Below are 25,058 nucleotides of genomic sequence, written 5' to 3' on the forward strand. Positions count from 1 at the left end.
ACAAAGAAAGTAAACCTGTTGCCATTGAGTTGATTCCAGCCAGAGTAGAACTGCCCCATAGGGTTTCCAAGGAGCAGCTAGTGGATTAGAACTGCCAACCTTTTGATTAGCAGCCGTAGCTCTTAAACACTTCACCACAGGGCTCCAACAAGGAACGTAGAAGGTGGACAATTGTGATAGGAACAATCGAATTAACCCCAGGCACAGTGTACTCCAACAATCCAAGTCCAGGGGTCATGAGTTATGAACAATGTCGTCTGTCTCTCTTCTATGAGAAAGTAGAACAAAGATCCCATCATCACTTTGGACAGGAAGTCATGAGAGTGAACAAGCTCAATTCAATGAGTAAATCTCTGTACCGCTGCTGTTTTTTTTTTTTTTTTTTTTCATTACTGTGTTCAAAAGGAGCCCTGGTGGCACAGTGGTTTAAGTGCTTGGCTGCTAACAGCTAAACCCACCAGCCACTCCATGGGAGAAAGATGTGGCAGTCTGCTTCTGTAAAGATTACAGCCTTGGAAACCCTATCGGGGGCAGTTCTACTATGTCCTGTAGAGTCACTATGAATTGGAATTGACTCGACAGCAACACGTTTTTATTTATTGATTTATGGTTTAGTTCAATTATTTCTATCACAAACATTTTGCATACAGCTATCTCAAAGTGTTGATTGAATTTGGATCATCCCTTTGGTTAGTCCATAAATGTGTTTGTGCTACAAAACAAACAAACAAAAAGTACAGCTTCCAATGGCCGGGGAAGGCAGGGTTACTGCAAACAGATCCCAGCCCAAGGAGAAACCTAGGCCCGTGCCCTACGAGCTCAGGAGCCAGCAGCCGTCCATGTTTCTGCTGCTCACCCTCAAGTCCCCACATGCCTTCTTCCCAGCCCTACAAGCAGTGCAGCGTGCTGAGTGCCGACACCACCCGCAACCTCATGATCTGCTTCCTCTGGGTCATGAAGAACGCTGACCAGAGCCTCATCCGGAAGTGGATTGCCGACCTGCCCTCCATGCAGCTTAACAGGATTCTAGACCTGCTCTTCATCTGCGTCTCCTGTTTTGAGTACAAGGTAAGTGTGGGGCAGCTGGCTGTGTGCTGGCTCTCGTCTCCCACGCTCAGGCCTGTCCTGGGACTGTCCCCTTTGTGTGGGCCATGGTGGCACCATTAACTTTTCTTGTGTCTGTGCTCACACCTGTAACCTGTTTACATTGTGAGCATGATCATTCCACAGGCAGGGGGTCTCTGTCTAACCCCAGTTATTTCCATTATTACCATTTTATGTGTAGCTATTTCAGAGTGTTGTTGTAATTAGGATCATCCCTTTGGTTAGTAAATAGCCAAAGCAGGATTTTGTCCAAAAGATTCCCCCCTCTGCCCCCGGCAGCACATGTAGCTATCAGCATGTGGCTAAATGGGCTGTGGGTACCAGGGAGTGTTCTGTTTGGAGGATTCTCTCTGTGGATGGAGATCTCACCTGGTGAAATGTTCTGCTCCTCTCTCATGTCCAGGGAAAGCAGAGCTCGGATAAGGTCAGCACCCAGGTCCTGCAGAAGTCCAGGGACGTCAAGGCCCGGCTGGAGGAGGCACTGCTGCGTGGGGAAGGGGCCCGAGGAGAGATGATGCGGCGCCGGACTCCAGGTTTGTGGGTGGGGGTGGGGCTCCAGGTGGGTGGGTTAGGGTGGGGCTCCAGGTGTGGAGGTGGGGGTGGGGCTCCAGGTGTGTGGGTGAGAGATGAGGTCCAGGGGTGGGGTGGGGGTGGGGCTTCCCATGCATAGTGTAGGTGGGGTGGGGCTCCAGGTATGTGGGTGAGGGTGGGGCTCCAGGTGTGTGGGTGAGAGATGAGGTCCAGGGGTGGGGTGGGGGTGGGGCTTCCCATGCATAGTGTATGTGGGGTGGGGCTCCAGGTATGTGGGTGAGGGTGGGACCCCAGGTGTACACGTAGAGGTGGGGCTCCAGGTGTGGGAGTGGGGGTGGGGCTCCAGGTGGGTGGGTGAGGGTGGGGTTCCAGGTGTACAGGTAGAGGTGGGGCTCCAGGTGTGGGAGCGGGAGTGGGGCTCCAGGTGGGTGGGTGAGGGTGGGGTTCCAGGTGTGTGGGTGGGGTGGGGGTGGGGCTCCAGGCGTGTGGGTGAGGCTGGGGCTCCAGGTGTACAGGTAGATGTGGGGTTCCAGGTGTGTGAGTGGGGGTGGGGCTCCAGGTGTGTGAGAGATGAGGCCCAGGGGTGGGGGTAGGATGGGGCTCCCGGTGTGTAGTGTAGGTAGGGTGGGGCTCCAGGTGTGTGGGTGGCAGTAGGGTCCAGCTGTGTGAGTGGGAGATGAGGCTCCAGATGTGGGTGTGGGGGACTCTAGGTGTGCAGGTAGGAGATGAGGCTCCAGGTGCGTGGGTGGCGGTGGGGCTCCAGGTGTGTGAGTGAGGGCAGTGCCGGCCCTGCAGAGCTTTGGTGAAGAGCTCTGAGCCCTTTGTGGGTAGGGCTGTCCCCAGGGTGAGTAGGCACCACCACTTCCTTCAGATGTTATGGCAACATCAGAGAGACAGCAGGTTCTGGGATTCAGAGAGTGATGTACAGAACGTCAGCCCTGCTCCTCTGAGGGGGAGCTACTGTCCTGAGAGCACAGGAACACTGGAAATGGCCCCAGATGGCGTCTTCTGACTCACACTTGTGGTTGTAAAAGGTCAAGAGCTGAGTTGTAGGATGAGGTAGAGTCGTGTCCGTCAAAGCAGCAGCCTCTCTGGAGGCATTTGACTAGTTGAGCTAGACTATCTAGTCCCTGAGTGTTGCAAATGGTTCACGTCCTTGGCTGCTAAACATAAAGGTTGGAGGTTCAAGTCCACCCAGAGGCACCTTGGAAGAAAGGCCTGGCAATTTACTTCCAAAAAATCAGCCATTAAAAACCCTATGGATCACAGTTCTACTCTGACACACATGGAGGCGCCATGAAAATCTAGGTCAGGACCAAGAAAGTGGATAATTCTGGTCTGAAGATTATCCAACAAGTCATTTGGGAGCACTCTTAGGATGGAAGCCAGTCCCCCAAATGATCTCAGAGTGTTCTAGTCCCCCAGAGACCCCACCCCACCCGGAACAATCTGAAAAAGGCTGAGCTGTAGATAGAAAAATGCTCAGGTCCCTTCAGCTTGTTGGCTGGGCTCCAACTAGAACAGAGAGACAGCTTGTCCTGTTCCATGGGACACAATGGCGGGGCGCTTGGAGACAGCTCCGCATTTTCAGTGGTGGTGGGGCACCCTCATTCAGCCCCAACGCTTTCCTTTCCAACGACAGTGGGAAACCCAGAGCCTCACAGGAACCCTCTGTTCATGAGAAACGGGCTCCCCGGTGCCCCGGAATGGCAGGGCAGGGGCTCTTTTGCAGCTTTAGCTTGTCCATCAGAGAGCAGGCCAAACAACATGGGCATCCAGCACGGCCACCTATTAGTGGGAGGAGAGCTGCTGAGTCTGCTCTGTTACGGAACTTCTGGTTATCTGGGAGGCTCTCGTGCTAATCAAATTCCTCTCGTGCTTTTCTTAACTCCTAGGGAATGACCGATTTCCAGGCCTCAGTGAGAACCTGAGATGGCGGAAAGAGCAGACACATTGGCGGCAAGCTAATGAGAAGCTAGATAAGTAAGTCACTCGGCGTCGTAGTGCAGCTTTTCCCCAATGGCCAGAACTACTTTTCCCAGGCTGCTTGCGTTACTGTAACAACCAAAGACATCCTTCCAGGGGTAGGAAATAAAAACATCAGTGTCTGTGTGAATGCAGCTCCTCCCTGGGGCCCGGGATAACCAAAACCATAAGGAATTATGACTTCCAGCTCTTAAAATGTAACACATTGATAAACATTTCAAAAAAACTAATATCTAGCAACCTTGGATAGTTTGACAAAAGCAGCCATTGGGGGTGGGGAAGGCAGAGAAACAGAGTAAGGGGGACAAGAACACATCACTTCAAATCCAGATTTCTACTGGGGGACATGTGTAAAGGTGGACATTCAGAGACACTCATGTCAGTGTTATTTGAAATTGTAAAAACGGCGGGTGGGGGCCACATCATCTCAAGTCTCTAATTGCGTGTGTGCAGTTACATAAAGGCTGGGAGGAAATTTACGGAAATAGCAGCAGTGGTTTTCTTCAGTGTTGAAAATATAGGTAATTAGTGTTTTCTTCTTTATTCTTGGCTATTTTTCCCACAGTGGATGTGTATTTTTATCAGGAAAAAAATATTGAAAAAAGAATGAAGAATCCTGTTTGACTTTACTATACACTTTATGTGTATACATATAACGTATATATATAGCAATGGTTAAGTGCTCAGCTGGTAACTGAAAGGCTGGCAGCTTGAACTCACACAGCAGCTCTGCAGGAGAAAGACCTGGGGATCTGCATTCCTGAAGATTACAGCCCAGACAACCCTATGAGGCAGTTCCACTCTGTCACGTGGAGCCACTATGAGTCAATCAGCTCAACGGCACCTGAAGACAGCAATGGATGGATATACGGAGGGATGGATGGATAGATAGTAGATAGATCGATCGATCTATATATCTATATCTCATATATGCAACAAATTAGACATATGAAGACTAAAACTAAATTTGTTTGACTAGATAGCATATGTCTCCTATTCCTGTTAGCAGCAGGTATCCAGCAGCTCTGTGGGAGAAGGATGTGGTGGCCTGCTTCCTTGAAGATTATTGCCTTGGAAACCCTATGGGGCAGTTCTACTCTGTCCTGTAGGGCCTCTGTGAGTCGGAATTGACTCAACAGCAACGGGTTTGGTTTTGGTTTATATTTTACTAACCCAATACATCAAAATATAATCAATACAAAAATTACTAATGAGGTATTTCACATTCTTTCATTCGTACCAAGTCTTCAAAATCCGACGCGTATTTTTCACTTACGTCGTTAGCTGCTGTCAAATCAAGCTCATGGCAACCCCATGCACAGTGGGGTTGGACCGTTGTGATCCATAGCTTTTTCTCTCACGTTGTTGTTGCTGTCGTCAATCAAAGCCAAACCCGTTGCCGTTGAGGCAGTTCCAACTCACAGCGACCCTATGGGACAGAGTAGAACTGTGCCATAGGGTTTCCAAGGTAGTAATCTTTAAGGAAGCAGACAGCCACATCTTTCCCCAACGGAGCTGCTGGTGGATTCAAACCACCAACCTTTCAGTTAGCAGCCCAGCGCCTTAACCACTGCACTACCAGGGTTCCTGTGACTTACCAGTAAATTAAGAAAAAACAGCTTTTAGATTTCACTTACTTCACACAAAGACTATCACTTGAAGAATGTGGAGGAAAAAATGTACAGCAGCTCAGGTCAGGAGAGTCTATCCTAACAGTGAAAACATTTCACACCCGCAAGGGTTTATTTTGAGCCCACAAGGGTACATAATTGGGTTGAGGGGACTAGAGAACCACTAAGTGACAGCCCTGGTCCCAGACTTCTGAGCTGATGCATGGTGTCCCAGCCCCTGTGGCAACATCGTGGCCACAGCAGATCTTGGGAAGGTCAACTCTTCACACACCCCTTCCTGGCAACTACATTTGCCAGGGATACGAAGTGTTCCTTTCCAGCCTCACATGGGTTTTATGAGGGTAGATGAGCTAGGCCATCAAACGTTGATTCCTTAAAATGAAACCTCATTGAAAAGCAGTGCCAGGTAATTTCCCGTCATGGGCTGCGCAATGAAGGAGCCTTGGTGATTAAGTGCTTAGCTGCTAACTGAAAGCTCTGCAGTTCAAATTCACCAGCCACTCCATGGGAAAAGAGGTGGTAGTCTGCTTTCATAAAGATTATAGCCTTGGAAACCCTGTGGGGCAGGTCTACTCTGTCCTACAGGGTCACTGTGAGTCAAAATCAACTCGATGGTGAGAGACTTGTTCTTTTGGTTTACTGGGAATTTGAAGTCCCTGGGTGGTTTGCGCTTGGCTCCTAGCCAAAAAGTTGGCGGTTCAAACACACCACAGAAAAAGGCCTGGCAATCTGCTTCCATAAAGATTGCAGTCCAGAAAACCCTATGAAGGTTTCAGGGGACCTCTAGATCAATTGGTATAACGAAGTTTATTAAGAAAATGTTCTGCATCCAACTCTGGTGAGTGGCCATTTAAGATGCATCAGTTGGTCCCAACCCACCTGAAACAAAGGAGGATGAAGAACACCAAAGGGTCAAGGAAAATATTAGCCCAAGAGACAGAGCCTCATAAACCAGAGACTCCATCAGCCTGAGACCAGAAGAACTAGATGGTACCTGGCTGCAACCGATGACCACCCTGACAGGGAACACAACGGAGAGTCCCTGATGGAGCAGGAGAAAAGTGAGGTGCAGAACTCAAATTCTACTTAACAGACCAGACTTAATGGTCTGACTGAGACTAGAGGAATCCTGGAAGACATGGACCCCTGACTCTCTGTTAACCCAGAACGAAAACCATTCCCGAAGGCAACTCTTCAGATAAAGATTAGACTGGACTATAAAACATAAGATGATATTCGTGAAGAGTGTACTTCTTAGTTCAAGTAGATACATGAGACTAAATGGGCAGCTCCTGTCCGGAGGTGAGATGAGAAGGCAGAAGGGGATAAGAGCCAGTTGAATGCACACAGAAAATCGGGGTAGAAAGGAGGAGTGTGCTGATATACCATAGGGATAGCAACTACGGTCACATAACAATGTGTGTATATATTTTTGTATGAGAAACTAATGAGCTGTAAACTCAAAGCACAATTAAAAAAAAAATTACAGTCAAGGAAAAGAAAAAGCACAGTTCTATTTTGTAACACATGGGGTCGCCATGAGTCACAATGGGGTAGTTTAGTGGGTATTGGGAGTCCCTGTTGGTGAGACTGGTTAAGGCTCTCAGCTGCTAAACAGAAGGTTGGAAGTTCGACTCTACCCAGAGGTGCCTTGGAAAAAAGGCTTGGCAATCTGCTTCCATAAAGATTAAACCCAGTGCCGTCGAGTCGATTCCGACTCATAGCGACCCTATAGGACAGAGTAGAACTGCCCCATAGAGTTTCCAAGGAGCGCCTGGCAGATTCAAACTGCCGACCTTTTGGATAGCAGCCGTAGCACTTAACCACTACGCCACCAGGGTTTCCTCCATAAAGATTTCAGCCAAGAAAATCCAATGGAGCACCGTTCTACTCTGACACACGTGTGGTCGCCATGAGTAGAGTCGACTCCATGGCAACTGGTCATAGGTAGTGATCAGCAACCCCCACCAGGGTGGTAGCTGACCTACCCCACAGGGAGGCAGCCTGGGTTCCCATGGAAACGGACCCAGCCAATGGAGAGGAGTGACGAAAGGCCAGGCTTGACTCCACACCCCCAGGTGGTCTTTGTTAAGTCTGAAGCCGGACATTTCCTTGACCCAGTTTGGAAGCATCCCGTACCCTGGGTAGCATCACCGTTTGCCAAATTCACACCACACCCAGCCTCACCGTCTCCAGCCTGTGGTTCAGATCCAGAGCTTGTTCTCCACAGGAAATGCTGAATGGCCCCAGCCACTAGTCCACAACCCAATGCTCTAGCCTAATGGCTAGCAGCAACCAGTAATTGTTCCTCTCTCCGTTCTTGTTGTTTTTATGATTGCCATCATTGTTAGTAACAGTGAGGGTGATAATGGCCTGGAGCCTACCTAGACCATCCTTCTAACCTGACTAGCCAATCGCAGAATACGCCTGCCGTTCCACAGTTACCTGTCGCTGGCTGCTTTGTTTTTATTTGAGGTTGACTGTTCTAGAGGTTTCTTTACACTTTGGTGCATAGATTGCCATCGTTGGACCGTGTCCAGGTTTGACATGGGCTTTACTTTGATCTCTTTTTGTATCTTAGGACAAAGGCAGAGCTGGATCAAGAGGCCTTGATCAGTGGCAACCTGGCTACCGAGGCGAATTTAATCATCCTGGACATGCAGGAAAATATCATCCAGGTGAGGCCAAAGAACACCTGATCGGCCCGACAAGAACGTGTTTACAGGAGTTTAATAAGGAATCCTTTATACAGAATTGTGAAAGAAACAGGCATGATCCCAAAATGCCTTTTTTTTTTTTTATATATATAAGCTGGGACATTTACTGTTTATAATAGTGTCCATCTTACAAATTCCACAGATACTGAACATTTTTCTGGCTTCTTTGAGTTGCTGTTCACTTGGAAACAGTTTGGATGCTTGTCAAGCTGGCTGGCCCTTGTGGTTAAATACGCCAGAGTGTGTACCAAGCGTATAATAAATGTAGGTGGTGGGCTTATAGTTCAGAATCTGGAACAGGGAAGGCAAATAGGTTTCTTCCGATGGGTCAGCTCTAGTGGGTGGGTGCAGCCGTTAATCCTGCCTGGTTTGGGAGGTAAGGCTATGACTGGGCTAGGTTACAAGGAAAAGAGTGCTGAGTTTGATTAATGATGTCTGCTTCAGGCACAACTCAGGGAAGGGAAGGTATCCGTGCACATGTATTTGCCTGAAGAGTGGTGTCACTGTGAACTTTGCAGTGACACAATTCACCATCCTAATTTTATCTTCTAGGTAGATGTTTCCAAATCTCCCAAGTCTCGGCAATAACGGGCTTTTAGTTCTGCAGAAAAATGAGTCCACTGGAACTTAATAATTAAGCCCAGTGGAAAAATGTTTCCACTGAGAAATCATTTATTAGAATAGATCTAGTATTGATTTTTAGGGCTAGAAGAAATACTGTCAAAACACAGTGCGACCTTCCTTATCTAGCTTTTTAGGTTTTCTAAAATCAAAGTAATTATTATAGAAAAATTAAGACAGAAAGAATGTGGCATCTTTGGTAACTTCGATACCTTTGACAATTTAAATGCCTGATATCACGTAGACTACATCTTTACATGACACTACTTTGACAGCTGTATGTCTAACATCAGTCCCAAAATGCACTCACAGTTTTCAAAGAGAGCTGAAACTTAATTGACATCATCCACGGGTTTTGGGGGTTATGGTGTTTTTAGTCCTATTGTAGCTGATAAGAGGTCCCTGCGTGGTGCAAAGGTTAAACGCTTGGCTGCTAACCAAAATGTTGGCAGTTCAAGTTTGCCCAGCAGCTCCATAGAAGAAAGATCTGGCAATCTACTTCCATAAAGACTACCACCAAGAAAACCCAAGGGTCAGTTCTGATCTGTCACATAGGGTCACTATGAGTCAGAATCGACTTAATGTCACCTAACAACAACAACTAACTGAAAGATTGGTGGTTCAAATTCACCCAGCAGTGCTGTGGAAGAAAGGCCTGGAGATCTGCTTCCATAAAGATTACAGCCAAGAAAACCCTACGGAGTACAGGTCTACTCTGTAATATATGGGGTTGCCATGAGCCAGAATCAACTGGATGGCAACAGGTTTTGTTTGTTTGTTTGGTAGCTCGTAAATAAGCTTGATTTAGAAATATTGCTGCCACCAAGTAACCCCTATTGTATCGGGAAGCCCACAGTTGTGTCTTTAAAGAGAAAAGCTGTGCCTTGTATGGGAAGAAAGAACATTCCAAAGGCTGTGGCCCAGGATGGGGCAGTGTGCCCTATGACTTAGCTGGGGAGCCCAGAATCAGGTGTAAATCCCAGATCAACTGGCAGCTTTGGAACGAGATCATATGGAAATATGTCTTCAGCTGTCATGGTTGATGGTGATAGTGTGGTGGCTCACCAAACCCGTGAGACAGATGCGCCGTCAGAAGGCAGGACTCAGCCATGCTGTTCTTCCATTCCCCCAGGCCACCTCGGCTCTGGACTGTAAGGACAACCTGCTGGGAGGTGTCCTGAGGGTCCTGGTGAATTCTCTAAGCTGTGATCAGAGCACCACGTACCTGACGCACTGCTTCGCCACGCTCCGGGCTCTCATTGCTAAGGTAAACATGGGCTGTTCGTTTTCTGGCTCTTAATTATGAGTGACATTCGTCTATCTTCACCCATCTGTTTCAGGGCACCCAGACCCCACAGGGTGTATCAAGGGGCAGGATGTCTTCCCAGGAGACAGCAGAGGCACCGAGTCTATAGGAAGTCACCACGAGGCAGGAAAACAGTGGCTCTCCCACCTGGAACGTGGGCCCAGCCGTAGACATTTGCAACAGCCGCTCACGGAGGGTCTAAGATGTGTGTGCAGATGCCAGTCAAGCAGCTTTGCCTTTTATCTTGTTTAATATCTGCTCTAAGCGTGATGAAAGGAGCCCTGGTGGCAGAATGGTTAAGTGCTCATCTAGTAACCAAAAGGTCGGCGTTTGGAACCCACCCAGAGGCTCCACAGTAGAAAGACCTGGCTATCTGTTTCTATAAAGATTATAGCCTAGGAAACCCTACAGGGCAGTTCTACCCTGTCCTACAGGGTCACTAGGAGTGAGGATCAACTCGACAGCACACGACAAGTGCGTTGAAAGCCCTACACATGACTCTTATTAATAAGTCTCACGAAATATCAGGTCATAAAATGCCAGGAGATTTAGAAAGAAACTTCCCACAGCCTAAGGAATATAGATTATCCGTAGGTAAAACGTGCTGGGGTGATACGTTTTCCCCTTTGTTAAAAGCCTTGGTTGGTGCCTTCTGCATGGGATCTTTTAAATTTAGACAGTGGGATTCTCCTGCTCTCCCTCATCAAGGCCACTTTCTTTCTAGTCTCCAGTCATTTCCAGGAGCCCCAAGAAACTGAGGATAATCCCCTCAAAGCTGTGACTTCGCCAGTGAATGCAGCCTGGCCGGCAGTACTGTTAATAATGCAATACCTAACCTCAGCCGCTCACTGAAAGGTTGGAGGCTGGAGTCCACCTGCAGGTGCCTCAGAAGAACGGCCTGGCGATCTACTTCTGAAAGACCAAGCCACTGAAAGCCCTACGGAGCACAGTTCTACTCTGACACACGTGGGGTCTTCCAGGAGTCGGAGTCGACTCGTCAGCCACTGGCTTTTACTTTGGTTGTGCAATTCGTAACTAAATCTCGAGTCGACTCTGTTGCTTCAGCCCGTCTTCTGACTCAGGTGGCTCGTTATGTTTACGGACCTGTGCGTTAACTCTTCTGGGCTTTCTGCTTTCCCAAGCAGACATTTGCACACTTCAGCGGGCTTCTAGCGCAGCAAGCGGGCGGAGTGCCAGGTGCTGGCTGACGGCCCCTGTGTCTCTCCTAGTTCGGAGACCTGCTGTTCGAGGAGGAGGGGGAGCAGTGTGCGGACCTGTGCCAGCGTGTGCTGCATCACTGCAGCAGCAGCATGGACGTCACCCGGAGCCAAGCCTGCGCCACCCTCTACCTGCTCATGCGGTTCAGCTTCGGAGCCGTCAGTGTAAGAGCTCAGACCCGCTGGGGACCGGGTGTCCACAGACAGAGTCAATGCAAGGCATTGACCCAGAGGCAAAAAATAAGCCAAAGTTTGCAGTATTGCCGTTTACATCTGTCCCGGGGGAAAGAAAGAATTGAGTGTAGAGATGGCCTCCATCTTTGGTTTGAATTTGCATCTGAAAGTGAAATATCAAGATGGGGAATACAGTGGTTTCCAGTGGTCTATTTCAACAGGAAATGAATGAATCTGTGTAGATTCAAAACTATCAGTTGTGGAGGGAAATGCAACAGACAGGCTAAGAATTCCAAAGATGTCTGTAGTCTAGACTCTGATTGGCTGGCAGCAGAGGAGACTGTGGAAGAGAATTCCAAATCATCAGTATCCGCTGGGCCCAGGTTTCCAACAAAGCTTAGCAGCCTTTGGAGTTCAGCTGGGTTGCCGGCAGTCAACCTTTGCTTGTGTATGTCTAGATTTGGATCTGTTCTTTTGGAATTTCCATTTGGGGTCATGTTCATGAACATGCTTGAGTGGCAGTAGAAGATAAATTGGCCCATGGTAGAAAGGCAGGGTCCTCAGAATATATCAGGGATCACTGTTTGAAAGTCTTTAGGACATTCCTCGGGGACCCTTGGGATAGCCGTGTTTTTCCATGGGCCTGGAAGGAAAGGGAGAACAGGAAGTGGCTGCCTGCCTAGAGTCTGAAATCTCAGTAATCCTTGCCCTGGAGACGCCATTTCTCCCTGCAGTTTAAATAAAGACCTAAGAAGAAGAACCTTGGCGAAAAAGGATAAATCCTGTGGCCCAACTTTGTAGGAATATTCCAGCCAGCGAGCATGGCAGCAGCCCAATCCTAAATTAAAATTTAAAGGGAGTCCAACGGTATAAGCATGATTTATGTCGGAGCGCTATCCATTTAAACAATCAGATGACTCTTGTACAGAGCACAGCTCGTATTTCATTGAGAGAAAAGGAAGCCAGGGAGACTTGTGAGAAACATCAGACCGCTGTTGGTGTCTGGCTCGATGGTCTTCACCTGTCTAACAGCTGAGTGCCTCTTTTTTGTTCCTTTTTTTTTTTTTTTTTCCTCCTGGTCTAGAACTTTGCAAGAGTAAAGATGCAGGTAACCATGTCCCTGGCATCTTTGGTGGGCAAAGCACAAGACTTTAATGAGGAGCACCTGAGAAGATCCTTGAGGACGATTTTGGCCTATGCAGAAGAGGACACGGCCATGCAGACCACTCTTTTCCCCACGCAGGTAGCCTGAAGGCCAGGCCTGGTCTTCTCCGGGGTTTGGCATCAACCAGTTATAAATTTGTAGATACATGTATATAGTTGCCATGAGTTGGAATTGGCCCAAAAGCAACTGGTTATATATATGTATATGTGGTATACACACACACACATATATATGCATATATATACATACACATACACACATATACAGGGGCCCTGGTGGCACAGTGGTCAAGAGCTCAGCTGCTAATCAAAAGGTCGGCAGGTGGAATCCACCAACTGCTCCTTGGAAACCCTGTGGGGCAGTTCTACTCTGTTCTCCCATAGAGCCACTCGAACCGCTAACCGTTCGATTGGCAGCCAAGCACTTAATCATTGAGCCACTAGGCTTCTTGGAAATTTGTGGGAACAATACTCTCTTCCATGTCCGTTACAAAGCCTGATGGAGTTCTAGCATGTCTCATTTCTCTTTTAACTCCAGCTCCTAATCTACAGCCTACTATGTACATCCACTCCTCACTTATTGACATGGTTAGGTTCCAAAGACTGAGTTGTTATACGAAAATTGGTGTTATGCAAAAATGGAGGATGGCCATCAAACCAAAATCAAAGCAAACCTGTTGCTGTCAAGTCGATTCTAACTCATAGTGACCCATGGAGTCACAAAATGGAGGATGACTACGTCATTACTTAACTGCCAAAGTACAGCATTACATAACTGCCAAACCACTGAGAATCATGGCCCAGGCAAGTGGACACATAACCTTAACCATCATAGCCAGTGTTACTCTTACCTCGCACCTCGGTGTCTGTCACTGCCAGACATGTTGTTAATGCACAAAATAGATAGTAAATTTTTTACTGTTGTCGTAAATGTGAAATGTTGGAAAATGAGATAGTTGGTAAGTAAGGAGTAGGTGTAGAAGGTTCTAATTGTGTACTACATGAACGAGTGAGTGCTTTTCTTCCTTCCTTTGGTCCAAAAGCCATATTTGCTCAGAGTCTCTCCTGTCCTGCCTGCAATGTTGCTTCCTCCCTCTCAGAATCTTTTTCCTCTTCTCTTCTCTTCTCTTCCATTTCCTCTCAGCCATGGGCTCTATCTAGTGTCATCATTTATGTAGAGATATTTACCAGTAAGACTAAGCAAAATGCTGACAGTTGAATGGAGCTCTTCAATGCCCTAGCCCAGGGCAGTGGTAGAAAGTTTCGAAGCCAGCTGGTGTAGAGTGGGCAGGATGGACGTTCTGCAGCGGAGCCTCTTGTCAGGGTCCCCAGACCGAGCCAGAGTCTCTGACCCTCTCTGTGCTTTAGGATCCATTGGTGGCCCCTCTGCTGGCTTTTGTAATTAAGAACAAGTGGTACCAAGAGGTTCTCAGACTCTGAGTCAGCGGGAAGATCCAGGAAACTCCTGAGAAGTGGTACCCAAGCCGAGGTCCTAAGCTGCCTCCTACTTAGTATAAGAAGCCCTGATGTTCAAGGGTAGAGTTTAGGACTTTTCAGGTTGCAAATAACTGAAACTAATTTAAACCAAAATGTGGTGGCGAGGGAGATATAAGGATTCAAGGCTAGTTCATGGACATACCGGGCCTCAGAAGCAAATGGCCCAGTGAAGATGAAGGCCAAGAGAGTCCAGTCTAGATGCCCTGCAGCTCTGATCTCTGCTTCCCCTTGCACTCCCAATGATATCTGAATTCCTTACCACAGACTGCAAAGCCAAGGGTGTTTGGGTACTTCTGCTTTTTGCAGGTGGAGGAACTTCTGTACAACCTGAATAGCATCTTATATGACACTGTGAAAATGAGGGAATTTCAGGAAGACCCTGAGATGCTTATGGATCTCATGTACAGGTAAACTTTTCAAAAAAAAATCAAGAGGGGGTCACTTGAGGGTCTAGGATGTGTCACTGCAGAGTTTTTACTAACGTGATTATCACGGGCAGTGTGGATACACCGCTCTGAATGACATCCAAGAGAAATTCACCATTCAGAGTGGGTTGCTTTATATACAAGTTTTCAAAAACATCTCCCTAATTCAAAGAGAGGAACCTATTTTACAGCACTGCCTTCTACTTTTTGAATTCCTCAGGTGGTGCAAATAGGTAATGTGCTTGGCAGCTAAATAAAAGGTTGGCAGTTCGAGTCCACCCAGAGGTACCTTGGAAGAAAGGCCTGGTGATCTTCTAAAAATACAGCCATCGAAAACCCTGTGGAGCACAGTTCTACTCTGACACACATGGGGTCGCCATAAGTTGGGGTTGGCTCCATGGCAACTGGCTTATCTTCTATTCACCACAGAATGAAAGAGAAAAGTGATCAATTGTTATGCAAATTATCTCCTGGATGGCTTTTTTCCAATCATTTTTTCAAATGTGCCTGTATAGTTTAGGAATCGTGTTTGACTCTGGAGTTTAAAACCTAGCTTTGCAGTCCTGGTTCAAAGACAAAACTATTCTGATACACCTCGTAAGAAGGGAAATAGTTTTGTCTTCTGTTATTATTTTGAGAGAAAGGGAAAAAAAGGAAGAAGATTGCTAAAGATCCATTCAAATCTGCATCATCCTAGCAGGTCTTTTTTTCCCATAAAGTTTTTGTTGTTGGTGTTATTTTGTGCCGTCCAGTCGATTTCGACTCAAAGTGACCCCATGCGACAGAGTAAAACAGCCCTATACAGTTTTCTAGGCTGTAATCTTTATGGGAGCAGATCACCAGGTCTTCTCCTGCAGAGTGGCTAGGGGGTTCGAACTGCCACCCTTTCGATTGGCATCCAAGTGCTTAACCATTGCACTACCAGGGCTCCTATAAGGTTTTTACTAAAAGCTATTTCATAGGCTCTAGCACACCCTAGACACGGCATGAAAACAGTTGGATTGATAAATGTTTGCCTTTTCTCTCATTTTCTATATATGTAGCAAAAATCCTGGGGAGTTCGGGGGAAACTCATGGGAAAAAGTGACCACACCCCCTAGAAGAACAGTGTCACAGGCCAGTTTTTCTTGAAAGCCTTCCTCACTCTGTCTTCAGAATCGCCAAGAGCTACCAGACGTCTCCTGACCTGCGGCTGACCTGGCTCCAGAACATGGCAGAAAAGCACACCAAGAGGAAGTGCTACACGGAGGCGGCCATGTGCCTGGTGCACGCGGCCGCACTGGTGGCCGAGTACCTGAGCATGCTGGAGGACCACAGCTACCTACCCGTGGGCAGTGTCAGCTTTCAGGTGAGGAGCCAGGTCCCCTGGTAATTTGGAGCAGGAGTTCTCAAGCGGAGGTAATTTTGCTGCCCCCAGGGGGCAGTTGGCTGTGTCTGGAGACCTTTTTGGTTGTCACAACTAGGGGTGGGGAGAGGCTGCTATTGGCATCTAGTGGGTAGAGGCCAGGGATGCTGCTGAACACCCTACAGTGCACAGGACATCCCTCCGACAAAAAAATCTAGCCCCGAGTGTCTATAATATGAATCCCTTTGCCATCTTCTTTTTGGTGTTTTTTTTCTTTTTTTTAATTATTGTTTGCTATAATAATAATAAACCTATTGCGGACAGGTCGGTTCTGACTCAAGCAACCCTATAGGGCAGAGTGGGACTGCCTCATGAGGTTTCCAAGGAGCAGCTAGTGGATTCGAACTGCCTACCTTTTGGTTAGCAGCCAAGCTCTTAACCACTGTACCACTAGGGCTCCATTATAATAATAATAATAAATTGCTATCAAGTCAACTCTGACTCCTGACAACCCCACGTGTGTCAGAGTAGGACTGTGCTCCGTAGGGTTTTCGGCGACTGGTTCTTCAGAAGTAGATCATCAGGTCTTTCTTTTGAGGCACCTCTGGATGGACTCGAACCTCCAGCCTTGCAGGTAGCAGCCAAGTGCATTAGCTGTTTGTACCACCCAGGGACTCCAAATAATTATAATGCTCTACCGTAATGTGGTATTATTGCTCCTTATAATATTATTACATGCTATGACTATTATGATAACTAATAATGCTGTCCTAATAGGATTTACTGTGTATACTCATAATGGAGTTGATAGGCACTTTGGAAACTCCCAGACACCTTTGCATGTGTGATTTCACTTGACCTTCCCCAAAGCCTGTGAAACAGATAGGGAACATATTAGTACGACTCTCCCACAGATGAAGAAACTGAGAGATAAAGCGATTGCTTAAGGTCATTTAAAGTCTTTCTTGGTCTCAAAGACTTGTGGTTGGCACAGTAGACTGACAACTGTAAAAGTATTTGCCAAACATTGGGGATTGACACAGTGGCTGCAACAATGGGCCCAAGTATAACAAGGATTGTGAGGATGGCACAGGACCGGGCAGGGTTTCCTTCTGTTGTATATGGGGTCTTCCTCTTCCTCCCCTGATCCACCTGCATTTCTTCCATAGCTGTGAGCCAGGTCAAAGAATATGACTCTTGAGCTGTCAAACGTATGGAGAGTCACTGCCGGGGCCAGGACTGGGGGAGGCAAGTGAAGCTTCTAGGAGGTACTCCCTCTCAGGTGACCAAGTGCAGGGTTGGCACTGGTGCTATCCTGAGAGAGATTGCCTCCTTAAATTTTGTACCATGGGTGCGTCACTTGCCTCCCCCAGTCCTGTTCTGGGCACTGGACTCCCAGCCAGAGATTCTGAACTCTGTAGTTTACATAAAGGTGTATTGTGTAGAAAAGAATAGAATATTTTGGGTAAAACGTCAGTAAATGCTATATCACCATAAAAACATCCATAAAGTAGATATTCTCCTTCGTGGTTGTCATATAGTTCTGTGGCTGTTCATCTGAAAGGCAAGTCGTAGCAGCAGCCTATTTCAGAACAACCCCCCCCCCACCACCAGAAGTCGAGGTTCCCTCAGCTGCTGAAACAAGGCATCTCAGTTAACTGTGAATCAGTCTTTGCTTTTGAAAAACCATGACCCCAACTATATGTCCCTTCAGGTAGTTCAACCAAATCAACTGATGCTACATGGTGGTAAGTGTACTAAGGGTCCTAGGGAAAGAATGGGGGGCAGTGGTGGCTCAGTGGTAGGATGCTCACCTTCCATGCGGGAGGCCCAGGTTCGATTCCCAGCCAATGCACCTGATGCGCAGCCACCACCTACCTGTCTATCAGTGGAGGCTTACATGTAGCTATGATGCTGAACAGGTTTCCGTGGAACTTTCGAATGAAGATAGACTAGAAGGAAAGGCCTGGCAATCTACATCTGAAAATCAGCCAGTGAAAGGCCTATGGGCCACAATGCGCGACCCCATTGTGCGTGGGGTCACCATGAGTTGGGGGCCGACTCACCAGCAGCTGCAACAACAACAGGGAAAGTACAGTTTCTAGAAAAGAAAACGGAGTTATGGTCGTCGGTTGCTCAGTTGCTCAGTGTGTCCTGTCAGAAAGTGTAGCCACCAGAATCTCTTCTGGGTGGCATCACAGACCTTGCATAACCACAGGCCGGCGAGGGTTTTGAGTGTCCCTGGCCCTTCTGTTTGACTTCCTGTCGGAGCCACTCTGTAGCCTGGTTCTCCTCTGGTCCCTTTCAGAACATCTCATCCAATGTGCTGGAGGAGTCTGCAGTATCTGACGACACCCTGTCTCCCGACGAAGACGGCGTGTGCTCAGGCCGGTACTTCACCGAGAGCGGCCTGGTAGGCCTCCTGGAGCAGGCCGCTGAGCTCTTCAGCACGGTCAGTGCCCGCCTTGGTCTCCTGGGGCCTCCATCACGCCAAAGCGGGTGGCTTTGAAGAACCAGAACTGTATGGTCTCACAGTTCTGGAAGCTGGATGTCCATTCAGGACATCGGCTTTAGGGGAGGGTCCTTCCTCCGGAGTTCTTTGGTGTTCCTTCATGTCTGTCTTCCCCCGAGTGTGTTTGCATCTGTTCTGCTTTTTATAACTCAGGAGTGATGAGGCTTAGGACTCACACTATCCTGGTATGACTTCATTAACATAGCAAAATAAAACCCGTATTTCCAAATAGGGTCATATTTACAGGTACCTGTAAAAAAACTCATTGCCGTTGAGTCGATTGCGACTCATAGCAACCCTGTAGGACACAGTAGAAGTGCCCCACAGGGTTTCCAAGGAGTGGCTGGTGGATTCGAACTGCTGACGTTTTGATTAGCAGCTGAGGTCTCAGGGGTTAGGATTTCAACACATATTTTGGGGGGACTTAACGCAATCCTTAACAGTGCATGAAGCACCCACCCAGAGTGTGACCTCACGCATTCAGGCTGAGCTCCGGTTTCTGTGGTCTTCACCACCTGGTCAGCCACACTTCATGACGACAACCTGCCAGGCTGGGCGTGGAGGGCTTGGCTGGGCTGGGAAGTGGGTGATGTATGCAAATTGCGTCAGCTCCCTGAGGGAGGCACAGAGCCTTCATCCCTGTAACGTTCTGGTTCTCACTGCACGCTTGTCACTGGGCAATAATTTTACTGTATGATTTCCATGTAATAAGGGTGGAAAGGAAGCCACAGAGAGATGAAGTGACGTGCTCAGGGTTACACAATAAATGACAAGACGTGTTCGCACTCTCTCCTTTTCTGTCTCATGGCGAAAAAACTTGGAAAGGAGCCCCTGGGATTAGAGGGAAGACGTAACTAGACAGTGTCTATCTCAGAATTATTGCAACTCAGGACCAGCTCAGAGACATGTGGGCAACCACTGAGACCCTCAACTGAATAGCCCAGCACTGGGCCTTAACACTCCTGATGTGAGAAAACTTAGAGAGCTAAGTCACTGAGGTTCAGGGCAGGAGAGAAAGAGTCTCTTGCCCTTTTTCATTTTAATAATCCCCATTCCCCTAAATTTTAAGCCAAGTTAATATTTAATACAGAGCCCTGATGGCGTAGTGGTTAAACACCCAGCTGCTAACTGAAAGGTCAGTGGTTCAAACCCACCCAGAGGCTCTGTGGGAGAAAGACCTGGATATCTGTTCCTATAAAGATGACAGCCTAGAAAATCCTGTGGGGCAGTTGTGCTCTGTCACGTGGGGTTGCTACAAGTTGGAATCAACTCAACGGCACCTAACAGTGACAACAATATTTAATACTTTACTAAACTTAGCTGATCCAAGGTCATTTTCATCCTTATATTATTCTTTCTTTTCACTTTTCATTTCTCAGTTTCTTCCCTATAACCTCTGTGTATTTTATTTATTGTTTTAGCTATCCTCTCTCTTTCTCTTTTTTCCTACTTTTCTTTTCAGGAGTCAGAGAAAGTCTGATATACTCTTGTTTTGCCTGAAATTCAAGAAAATGAACTCCTTGGGATTCTTCTAACTCCTTCCAGGCAAATGCTAAGCACCCAGATGCAGGAGGCTCCCTGGTGAAATGTACACGCACTAAGGCTTCTTTTCTGAATTGCCCTTAGTCCCTGCTGCCAGTCTCCTCACCTCGTGTGATATTTTGTTTTCCGTGAAAACCCTTCTCCTACTGACAGCAGGGTACGGAGCCATTTAGCTCCGGCCTTGTTCAGCTTGACCTAAGGCCACCCCAAGACAAGAGTAGGTTCTGACATCACACCTGCCCTGTAAAGTCAGCGATGCCAGCAATAAACCTGCTCTCGCGTCCACTGCTTGGAAAATGAACTGTGCGTCCACTTCTTATGTTTCCAGTGCATTGAATTCTGTTGATCTTCTTCCTCTTTTTCCAAGGGGGGCTTGTACGAGACGGTTAATGAAGTGTACAAGCTGGTCATCCCCATCTTGGAAGCGCATCGAGACTTCCGGAAGCTGACCGCCACTCACAGCAAGCTGCAGAAGGCTTTTGACAGCATCATAAACAAGGTAGCTGCAGATCTTTACCAGCACTTCCTGTGACCTGAAGATGCTCGCTCCCCTTCCTCTCTAGCAAGCGATGTACCTTCAGCACATCATTACGTTAAGTGGGCAGGGGTTGTTCAGTGGCAGAGCTCTTGCCTTCCATGCCGGAGACCCTGGTTTGATTCCCGACCAACACACCTCGTGTACAGCCACCACCTGTCTGTCATTGGAGGCTTACACGTTGCTATGATGCTACCCAGGTTTCAGTGGAGCTTTCAGATTAAGACAGACTAGGAAGAAAGGCCTGGTGATCTACTTCTGTAAATTAGCCAGTGAAAACCCTGTGGAGCACAACAGTCTGATCCACAGCCAATCACAGAGATGGCACAGGACTGGGCAGTTCCATTACGCAGGGGTCATCATGAGTCGAGGGCCAACTTGATAACAATTAACAACACCATCATTACAGTAGCTCTCACCTACCAAACAGAGAAGGGCTGGGAGTAGACAGGGGGCCAGAATTCTGTGTATGAAAGAAAGAAGCCTGAATTACCTTATGACCAGGAAATGCGAGAATCACTTTAAATTCACTTAAAAGAAGTCCTAGAAACCTTTCGTGGGATTTCTCTGCTTATTATTTCCAAAGTTGATTCCATAATCATTATACTCTTTAAAGGAATGATTCTTGTTTATATTAACCATAGGGATAAAATGCTTGGTAACACAGCAAGAGAAGACTCCTGCCCTTTGCAACCCGATGGATCTTACGTAGCTAAGGGGAGATTTCTCATTTTGTTCATCAGGGACATAAGAGAATGTTTGGAACCTACTTCCGAGTTGGTTTCTATGGATCCAAATTTGGGGATTTGAATGGCCAGGAATTTGTGTACAAGGAGCCTGCAATTACCAAGCTTCCTGAAATCTCCCACAGGCTAGAGGTAAGCAAAGTGGTCTGTGTGCTTGACAATGTCTGTTTCAGAATAAACAAGGTACAGTGGGTCATCAGAGGTTGTGTTACAAAACACAAGTCACGGGTTCATCACTGACCTGCGTGAAATTTTTTCCACACTGAGTTTACTGTATGAAGGCACTAGCTGGGCTCACGTGGTAAAGCAATTTGGGTAGCTTTCCCCTAAGATCCCTGGGTCTGCTTTTCGACACTGGTAGATTTATATTGGGAGTATTTATTTTCCAGACTCTCGATCCAAAATTCCATGCATGTCTTGTGCTTTCTTATAACCCTGTCCAGATTTTAGTAATAATGTTTGCAGCTTTAAGGTTAGAATCAGGCCGAATTACTGAGTTACCCCTAGAAAAGGCTTCAGCAAATGTTGGTTTGTTGTCACTGCAGGATAGACCCCAATTCTGACACAGAGGAGATCTCAACAGTAGCGCACTCTGGGGCTGTAGGGTGGCGCTCTCGTCCTGCTGGTTCAAGGAGGCCGCTATTTGGACAATCAGAGCCAGTGTCCTCTTCGCGGGCTGGTGGCCCCAATTCCAACCTGCCATTTACATTAGATCCCTAATGTCCCAGAATAGAGAAGCATGTTCTTAGAGGAAAGGGTGGAAAAGATGGGGAAACAGAGAAACAGCATGGACGGGAGTCAGAGGAAGTGAGGCAGAAGTTGAAAGAGCCAAGCTCTAAGAACTCAGGAAGAAAGCCAAAGGGTACCCCCCAAACAAAACCCACTCAGGCAGGATGACTGGGGTCCCCTGAGCTGATACCCCCTGCTCTCTTGCTACTGCTTTAAATTTATCCTTTTTAAATTTATTGTTTAATTATTCTTGACACTATTCATCCATGCCAAATAAGACAAAGGACTTTTATCCTTACTTGACTGAAAAAAGAAGTCCCTGGGTGGTGTAAACGGTTAATGCATTCAGCTTCTAACTGAAAGGTTGAAGGTTCAAGTCCACCCAGGGACACCTCAGATGAAAGGCCTGGTGATCTACTTCTGAAAAGTCAGCCATCAAAAACCCTATGGAGCACAGGTCTACTCTGACACACACACAATCGCCTCGAGCTGGAGTCAACGAGACGGCAATTGGTTAGTCCTAAGTAGGGGAAATAATATCAGACAGAGAAACAAGTGGTTGGGGTCTGTTCCTAGGTCTCCTTCTCATGAGCTGAACAACTTTGGGCAAGTCACTCATCCACCCTGGACCACAGCTTGAGTCTAAAAAACAACAACAACCACAAAAAAAGGTTGCCGTCCAGTCAATTCCGACTCATGGTGACCCCGTGAGTCAGCGTAGAACTGTGCTGCATAGAGCTTTCAATAGCTGATTTTTTAGATGTAGATCGCCAGGCCTTTCTTCCAAGGCACCTCTGGCAGACTTGAACTTTAAACTTTGTTTAGCATCTGAGTACGTTAACTGTTTGCACCACCCAAGGACGCCTTACTAAGGCCTAGAGGCATCTACTTTGTCTCCGTGTGCACTGTGGTTTGCCATGTTACGGGAAATCTGGTGACCTCCAAGTTCCCACAGTACAAATGGCAAGAAGTAAATAATGCCATCTCAAAAGAGCCGCTTTAGAAGATATGATGACTTTCGTTGAAGTCGAGCTCAAGCCTACGTATTGTAGGAGGCGGTGCTACACTTCCTTCTAGCTTTATTTTTGTCTCAGGAAATGCTGAACTCTGCTCAGGAGCTCAGGGGCACTTTCAGTAATCAATGAGCAAATGCTACCTTATACTTATTCCAAATGGATTCTACTTCTGAGAAGACGAAGAGGTGCATTATATTACAATGACTTTAATAAACTCTTGCTTCCTCTTACCCAGGGGTTCTATGGGCAGTGTTTTGGTGCAGGATTTGTGGAAGTGATCAAAGACTCGACACCTGTGGACAAAGCTAAATTGGATCCTAACAAGGTATGGGAACAGTTTGCACAAAATGACCATCAGGTTCTGAGTCCCCTTATTCTACCCCCAAACATAAAATGACCTGCTCTGTCTGGGCTCTCCAAGTCATTCAAATGCAGCCAGACATTCTTGTCTAGGGCTCAACTACTATTTGGTTAGATCTTAAAGAAACCATACTCAAAGGCCGGACTCATGTGGGGCACCACCGGTTTTGCAACGGGTGGGAGGCCAGTCCTACAGTAGGCCCTCTGCATGGATCATTTCATTTCATCCACCAGCATCTCTTTGAAGTAGGTTTCCTTGTTCCCATTTTACAAATGAGAAAATCTGTCAGGTCAAGCAACTTTCCAAGCTCATGCAAGTGGTAGAGCCAGTACTCGAACTTCAGGTCTGTTGTCTCTAAACCTAGACCCTTAATCATCTCTGCCCTCCAATGCCTTCTACCAAACCTCTACGCTCTCAGTTGAAAGCGTGCTGTAGAGATGCAGGCTGTTCCCAGATAGCGAGCGTTCAGCAGCACCTTTCTTAGGCTGCAGGTGTTCTTTCCAGCCAGGTGAAGTGTCACTGTGATGTTGGGGGTACGATGGAAAGGGTTTGGGCTTCAGGGTGATGCCTGACTGCCCAGCCCACCTGCCATGGAAGAGCTTTCTCCGCTGCTGGAAACCATGCAAGTGCAAGGTATAATAAGGGGAAGGATGGAGGATCCGTCCCCCTCTGGCGGGCTTGTAAAATGCAGGCTCCAAGCTCCTCCCTCTGTTCTCTCCCCCAAGATATGATGAAAGTGATGCAAGCAGGGAGGACTGCACTAGACGGAGGGGTTTGTTTTCTGCACATTTCAGAGCACTTGCTCACTTTAGATGCATTCCCTAGTCAAGGCTTGAAAAGCAGTGACTGTTGTACAGTGGAGCTCAGCTTTAGACAAAACGCCCGAGGTCCTTGGAAGATAGGCTCTGCCATGCGTCATGGTGCTCGGTGCCCAGCACGTGCTGCGTAGGATCAGCTGTGACATCACCAGAACAGGTGGCCTTTTCCCCTCTTTTAAAATGCCCAAGGTAGGTGGTGAGAGCTTTGAATGAGGATCTGGACCCCAAATTCCAACCACATTTCATTACACTGATTCATGACTTTGGGACTGAGGCCAGTGACCCCACCCATGCCCTCAGAACTTGGATATCCCTGAGTCCATGGCCCTGGGCCAATCTTTTTTATGTTTTAAAGAGGACTTTTTCTTTTTGGTGAAAATACACACAGCAGAGCATACGCGCATTCATCAGTTTCTACATGTTCAGTGCAGTGACATTGGCCACGCTCTTCCCATTGGGACGCCATTCTCGCTGTCTCTACCCACCCTGTTCTACCACCTTGGCCTGGACTCCCTGCCCCTAAACTTCTCATCTATGCCTAAGGGTTACTGCAGACAACTGAATTTCATAAAGATAATTTCTGAAAAGAACGCAATGTTCATGGTGAACATTCTTTACTAGTTTAGCTAAACTTTTCCTAAAAGATGGCTTCAGGGGATAATTTTGGTTCATGGTTTGAAGATTTTCTCAGAGCGATAGATTCGGGAGCTCCTTCAGTCTCAATAGATCCAGTAAGTCTGGATTCTCTGAGATTCTGAAATTCTGTTCTACGTTTTTTTACCTTTTGATCAGGATTCATGTATTGATTTCATGATCAGAACGTTCAGTAATGGTAGCCGTGCACCATCCAGTTCTCCTGGCCTCATGGCTAAGGAGGCAGTAGTTCATAAAGGCAGTCAGACCTCCAGTCCAGTTTCTTCTCCGACTTCTGGGTCTCCTTTTTCTGCTGCTCCAGGTGAATAGAGACCAATTTTTGTATCTTGGATAAAGAGGGCTTTTATTATATTTTTGGAGTCCATGGGTGGTGCAAAATAGTTAACGCGCTTAGCTGTTAAATGAAAGGTTGGAATTTCAAGTCCAC

At 47.3% G+C, this 25,058-nt stretch overlaps 1 protein-coding gene across 6 annotated transcripts in view; it reads left to right on the plus strand.

Moving 5' to 3' along the window:
- The window catches only part of DOCK8 (dedicator of cytokinesis 8), a 216,811-nt gene that overhangs the window by 171,566 nt on the left and 20,187 nt on the right, over nucleotides 1-25,058 (plus strand). For all 6 annotated transcript variants that reach the window (XM_064290563.1, XM_064290562.1, XM_064290567.1 and 3 more), the window contains 13 exons: nucleotides 886-1,068; nucleotides 1,508-1,637; nucleotides 3,531-3,618; nucleotides 7,834-7,930; nucleotides 9,723-9,857; nucleotides 11,126-11,278; nucleotides 12,372-12,530; nucleotides 14,255-14,355; nucleotides 15,529-15,721; nucleotides 18,027-18,170; nucleotides 20,140-20,271; nucleotides 21,051-21,185; nucleotides 23,034-23,123. In XM_064290563.1, the coding sequence (XP_064146633.1) occupies nucleotides 886-1,068; nucleotides 1,508-1,637; nucleotides 3,531-3,618; nucleotides 7,834-7,930; nucleotides 9,723-9,857; nucleotides 11,126-11,278; nucleotides 12,372-12,530; nucleotides 14,255-14,355; nucleotides 15,529-15,721; nucleotides 18,027-18,170; nucleotides 20,140-20,271; nucleotides 21,051-21,185; nucleotides 23,034-23,123 (1,740 nt within the window). The remainder of the gene's footprint in view (nucleotides 1-885; nucleotides 1,069-1,507; nucleotides 1,638-3,530; nucleotides 3,619-7,833; nucleotides 7,931-9,722; nucleotides 9,858-11,125; nucleotides 11,279-12,371; nucleotides 12,531-14,254; nucleotides 14,356-15,528; nucleotides 15,722-18,026; nucleotides 18,171-20,139; nucleotides 20,272-21,050; nucleotides 21,186-23,033; nucleotides 23,124-25,058) is intronic.

This window comes from Loxodonta africana, chromosome 9 (assembly GCF_030014295.1).
Source record: "Loxodonta africana isolate mLoxAfr1 chromosome 9, mLoxAfr1.hap2, whole genome shotgun sequence".
Lineage (NCBI taxonomy): Eukaryota > Metazoa > Chordata > Mammalia > Proboscidea > Elephantidae > Loxodonta > Loxodonta africana.